Source organism: Coffea arabica, chromosome 7e (genome assembly GCF_036785885.1).
Source record: "Coffea arabica cultivar ET-39 chromosome 7e, Coffea Arabica ET-39 HiFi, whole genome shotgun sequence".
Lineage (NCBI taxonomy): Eukaryota > Viridiplantae > Streptophyta > Magnoliopsida > Gentianales > Rubiaceae > Coffea > Coffea arabica.
Window position 1 is genome coordinate 10,047,814 of NC_092323.1, and position 6,123 is coordinate 10,053,936.

At 36.5% G+C, this 6,123-nt stretch overlaps 1 protein-coding gene across 2 annotated transcripts; it reads right to left on the bottom strand.

The window, feature by feature from the left end:
• Positions 1-393: 393 nt before the first annotated feature.
• On the bottom strand, positions 394-4,498 carry LOC113701494 (butanoate--CoA ligase AAE1). Of its 2 annotated transcripts, XM_027222193.2 has the most exons (3): positions 4,328-4,498; positions 3,840-4,166; positions 394-1,920 (listed from the first exon to the last, which is right to left on the bottom strand). In XM_027222193.2, exons 2-3 carry the CDS (start codon positions 4,035-4,037, stop codon positions 460-462), a joined length of 1,659 nt encoding a protein of 552 aa, XP_027077994.1. In that variant the 5' UTR covers positions 4,038-4,166; positions 4,328-4,498; the 3' UTR covers positions 394-459. The 2 variants fall into 2 exon arrangements, with proteins under 2 accessions (XP_027077994.1, XP_027077993.1); XM_027222192.2 differs by having other exon boundaries at positions 3,840-4,498.
• Between the last annotated feature and the right edge of the window lie 1,625 nt (positions 4,499-6,123).

A 6,123-nucleotide genomic window follows, 5' to 3' on the forward strand; every position in this document is an offset into this window, starting at 1 on the left:
AATGCACTTTTGTGAAAGAAGAGGTCATTTTGTGACAGGAACGCTAAAGGATCAACCAAATGCTCCATTGCATTTATTTGTCCCAAAATTCAAATATATTATGATTTGTATAATCAAAAGCTTCATTTAGGATTACCAACCTAACGGTAGACAAACATGCGTTCTTAGAATCATAATCATTAATTTGCACAAATTGTTTGATATGTATTCTTTTTTCTTTTTTCTTTTTTAAAAAAAATGCACCATCAACCATTCTCAAATATAGTTGTTCCAGATGGATGGGGCTCCATGTCCATGGTCGAGAAACGTCATTCATGAGATCAATTTATTTCTCATGACCAATAACTCTTTTTTTTTTTTTTTTTTGGGGGGTTTCGAGAGGGACCATGGTGGTTGATTAAGAAAATATGAACTGTCATGAAAAGTCGCAGAAAGAGATAGATACAGATGAACGCTAAGCTAGAGGGACTTCCCATCCCCCTTAATTAGCCTATCTCTAAGAACAAATTTTTGTACTTTACCAGTGGAATTTACGGGCAATTCCCCAAAGAAAACACTCTTAGGCCTCATATGCTCAGGCAAATGACTAGCACAAATATCCATAATCTCTTCCTCAACAATACAACACCCGTCTTTCAACTTCACAAAAGCACAAGGTGTCTCCCCAAGTAACTCATCAGGCCTTCCAACAACTGCAACCTCTGAAACCATAGGGTGCCTAATTATCACGCCTTCAATTTCTAAAGAACTTACAATCTCACCCCCACTGTTGATCACATCGATGGCCCGATCCTTCATTTGTATATAACCATCAGGATGCTTCACTCCAAGGTCCTTCGTCCTATACCATCCTCCCTCAAAGGCTTCCTCAGTTGCCTGAGCATTTTTCAAGTACCCCGACATTAATGTATTGCTCCTAAACATTATTTGTCCAACAGTTTTCCCATCAGCTGGGACACTTTCCATGGTTGTAGGATGTTTTACATCGGCTCCCTCAATTATTAGGTTGTGCGTTCCTTCGCGAATTCTTGTTCTAGCATCTTCATGATCTAGCTGCGACGTTACGCCGTGACAGGATCTTCTAATTGTTCTCGACGTTACTGGACCAAGAGCTTCACTCATCCCATATGCACAAATAATATTGAAACCTAATTCACCGAGTTTGGTTTGAATTTGGGGTTCGGGCAATGCTCCTGCGCCTGCAACAATAACATCCACCTTCTGAGGCAACGGTTGCGGATCAGCTGCTAGCGTTTCAGCAATCTTGCTTAAGAGGATTGGTGGACCGCAAAATAGGGTGACATCGTGAAGAAAAATGGAATTTAAAATGGCTGTCCCCGTTACATCTCTGAGACATATATTAGTGCCTCCCAATGCGGCCATCGTCCAGGGGAAACACCAACCGTTGCATCGGAACATGTCTACTGTCCAAAGAAACACGGGCTTTTGTCGCATGCCTATTCTAAAAATTTCTCCAAGTGAATTTAGATAGGCAGCTCTGTGGCTGTAGATCACTCCTTTTGGTTTGCTGGTGGAGCCAGAAGTATAACATATTGAAATTGGGTCGCATTCGGATTTAGGATAGCTGATATCGAAATCCAGTTTCCCTGTTGCAAGAAGTGCATGATAATCCAGTCGAAAGTTAATTGGAGTGGCTGAGGAAGCATTTGTATGGTTTTCTTGGATTAGGATTAGGACTGGAGAATTGTTTTTAGTCTGAGATAATGATCCAAGCGCTTCCAGGACGACTTTGGTAAACTCATAATCTACAAAAATTGCTTTGGCTTCTAGCTGCTGCAGTTTGACGGCTAAAGTCGTTGCATTCAACTTTGGGTTAAGGGCACAAAGGACAGCACCGGTCATTGGAACTCCAAATTGCAGCTCATAAAGTTCTGGTATATTGGGCGCCACAGCTGCAACCTATCGAGACAAAAAGGATTTTCAATTTCTTCAGTAACTTTTCACATAGAAAATTGCCCAACTCTTGAATGGAAGTTTATATCAGAAAGAAATCTATCGGCTTTAAAAAAAAAAAAAAGAGAAATCTGCAGATGAATAATAGATTCATCAGAAATTTATTAGGTGTTAAGGATCTGATATTAACTAGGTAAATTGTCAAGGCTGATTACTTAACGAATTGTTCACTTAATAAAAGCCGAAAAAATGTTGAAGAGCTCTAATTAAGTTCAGGACTATCCATGGTCGTCCCACAAAAGGACAAATTAGAGAATGATCAACGAAATGATCCTGCTCGGCCTGTCATTCATGCACCGCATGAGAGACTAAGAGTTAAGACTAAAGGTTTTCTGGCTAATATAGGCATGGATCATGGTTATCTTAACCGAAAATCGAACTCAAAATTCCTTATGGTTTGTTTTGATTGAAGAATTTGACGAAAGATTTGAAATCCTCTCAAATTTGTCGAGTTGTTTGAATTACTTAAAGAGATATCTGGATTAGAAAATTATCAATTTTTGAGTGTTTAAAATGTATTTAGATAATTTATGAATAACAAATCTAATTGTATCTTAAACAATTTAAATAACTAGAGCAATTTGGTCGGATTTTAAATCTTTCATCAAATTTCTCAATCCAAAACAAACCAGCACGGCAACATAAATGATTGAACCAAGGTGAAGCTTTGGGCGAAGGTGTTAGACAAGGTATTATATGTTCAACCAATTAGGACGAAAGTCCTGAGTGTAAACCCCACAAATTTTGAATTTTTTTCATATTTAAAATAATAAGAAAAGACAATACTAATGTAAAAATTATACACACACATATAATACTAATAAATACAAAAGCATTTGATATAATTAAGAAAAATCATAAATGAAGTATTGTTATCTAACAAGCAAAATTATAAAATAACAAACACAGCCCAATGGTTCAAACAAACTCAATTTACAAGTATCAATATATAGCATACCAAATTAAAATCATATTCAAATAAATCACAACAAAATTAAGCAATAAAATCATCAATAACAAACTTAAAATCCTAAATTTCAATATGTTTTTGCTAGAAATTATGAGATCTTATGTAATGCTCAATTGCTCACACCCACACCTTTATGTTTCTTTAATAACAAAATCACGAAGCATCAAGGCCTCAATTCTAGCTTACAAATTAGTCATCTAATCATGTTAACAGCGAATAATGATATGTTGACATAAACTACATGAGAAAAAAAAGTATAAGAAACAAAGTCATGAAAAAGAAATTAGGAATTTTTTATTGAAACTAAAAAAAAAAAAAAAAAAAGAAGACCATATGCCGGGTGTTTTCCGTGACACGCACTTCATGCTATAGTGTGAATGGTCAACAACACTTAGGCCCCGTACCAAATACGCGTTTTAAACACTTGACTGAAGAAACTCACACTAGACTGAACTCCAATGAGTCCATCAATTTTGTAGCCTCAAATCAATTTATCTCATCAATTTATCAATTTGTAGACTAGTGGAATCATTGACTTCTCTCCAACGGATTCTCTCTCCAGTTCTCGTATTGTATATCTAGATGAATGACACGTGTCTTTATATATTAACAACGATTAGAATTAGTTAAATTTAAAATGATCATATTCTTTTCTAGTAAATCAGAACACATGTCATGAATTCAGACGTATATTGTGGATGGGAAATGGAGAGTAAATCTATTAGAGAGGAGCCAAATCCGTGTAATCACTGCAACCCTTCAAAAACCCCCTCCCAAAAAAAAAATTATAGAAAAAAAAAGAAGGAGGGCTAGAGCTATAGTTTCATTTCTCAATCCTTTTTCTCTTACTAAAATCAGAATTCAAATATTATAGATGGGTTGATGAGAAACTCACGATGTCGCCGCTGGTAATTCCCAACTGAGAAAGAGCAGAAGCCAGCCTGATGCATCTTTCATGCGTCTCCTTCCACAAATACCGTGTATCTCCAAAAACCATGGAGACCCTTTGTCCATAAACAAATGCTGCACGCTCTAGGAAGCTAATGGGAGTGAGAGGTACATAGTTTGCTGAGCAGACGACCATACCTTCCATTATCAGAAAGATGATGGCAGACCTCTACTTCAAAAATGCGCGCATGGTCTAGTTTGCTGAGCAGACGACCATGCCTTGCATTATCAGAAAGATGATGGCTGACCTCTACTTCGAAAATGCACGCATGATCTGATGATAACGCCGGATCAGACACTTCATATATATCCTCAGTTGTGGAGCTCAAAATGGTTTATATACAGTTAAGAATACAATAAAACAAAGAACTTTTCTTTTTTTTTAATAAGTGAGAAGTCTTGAATCAAAAACCTCTTACTTATAATTCCTCTCACCTTACTTTCCATCTAGTTCAACCCCACCTCCAGCTAATAAAACAAAGAAGATTACTATTCTTCGCTAATCACGCAATGTAGTAACTATGGTGCCAGAGTTTCATAATTGCCGCATGATGTCGTTCTGAAATAGCAGATTGATTGGCTCATGGGGCGATAATGGAGATACGGTGAATGTCGTGTCAGACCATAAGACAAATATTTAAACTAAAAGAAATAAATAAAGACCAGCTGAAGTGATCAAGACAAGGACGTCACTACGCTGATTCAGCAAAAATGCATCAGCAATTCCTTTGTCATGGGAGAACATGTCTCAAAACGCAACTTCTCAAAACGCAATTTCTCTGTAGCTTCCTTTGAGCTGATCACGTGAGGGCGGCGACGAAGACTATTAGACATGCGGATGTCGAATCATCATCATCATTTGACAATCTTGACATTCTAGAGACGCGGATGACAAACGCGTTTTCTTGCAACTTTTTAGTTCCGCGTTTAATATCAACTGCGTGCCCAGAAATCCATATGGCAATTGATGGATATTGAAATACTTAAGAGCTAGGCTAGCCTCCAATTCTTCTTCATTTGGTATCTGATGTAGAATTTTAACTTATCCTAGTCAGCTTTATGTCATTCTTGATAAAACTTCACATATGTAGGACGTTCTATTTTGAATTTTAACTCCTGTCTTTCTTTCTTGATAAAACGATGGTTGTCTAGATGCAGCCTTGAATCTTGATGCATGACGACGAAAAAGATCAATAGGGTCATATCAATTAATCACTTTGCCAGCTAGTGGAAATCGATCGGTTGGCCTTAAATATTAGCTGCGTGCGTACTTTTATCATTCCAGTCACTTAGCACAATGAGATTGATACGGTTGGAGAATCAGACTGTAGTATTACGTAATTGGGTCCATGAACGAGGCTAGAGTGTTAACACTAATCTAAGTAGATAGGGACCAACCCAAGTAGCTGTATGAACTCGGGCGAGCCAAACAATTGACTTTAACGCTGTAATTTGATTTAATTAGGCAAATTGAAGCGTACGTTTAAGATACATAGGCTGGAATTGATTGTGTTGTAAGTGATGACGCGTATTTGTTGCACCTAACTAGATGATGAAACACTGGCCTACCTATTTTTGTATTATATATGTTCTATAAAATTATAGAGTGATTGCTTGATCACACATCTGTTGGTCCAAGCAAGTCTGTCTGTTTCCAGGATTAGGTCCCTGGAGTTATCCTTAATCATGGTAGACTCATAATAGATGGTAGACATTTGGGTTGGTGAGTAGAAATTTTTGATAATAGGGTTGAAAAAATGCATAAAACAAAGAAAGGGATAGAGTCAATCCATTCAAGCAAAATGAATTGGAATAGTAGTATTCTAAGGCTAAATTTGGGTATCTGTCAATTAAGGTATGTCAGATTATCTGTCAATTCATCATCAATGATATCACAGCAATAAAAGACAAGGGAGGTATATGTAACTCATTAATGATATCATCAATGACAGCATTAATGAGTTACCCAAATTAAGGTACTTTTATAGCAATAGGGGAGGTATGTGTAACTCATTACTTATATTTGGATATCTAGTGTAACTCATTACTTATATTTGGGTAAATTTGGTTTTCAAAATTCAATGACGTAAATTGTATATTACATTATCTCATAAAGTGATGCAACACAATTTGGGTTATTGAATTTTTTGAAAATCGGATCTACCGAAATTCTGGTATTCAAACGAAACTTGTTGAATAAATTCGACTAACTACAGTGTGAATTAATTTTT

Excerpts from the sequence above, each read along its gene's own strand:
- LOC113701494 (XM_027222193.2), bottom strand. The coding sequence starts at position 4,037 with ATGGAAGGTATGGTCGTCTGCTCAGCAAACTATGTACCTCTCACTCCC. Across the intron at positions 1,921-3,839 it reads GAATTACCAGCGGCGACATC|GTTGCAGCTGTGGCGCCCAA; the intron begins GTGAGTTTCTCA and ends TTGTCTCGATAG.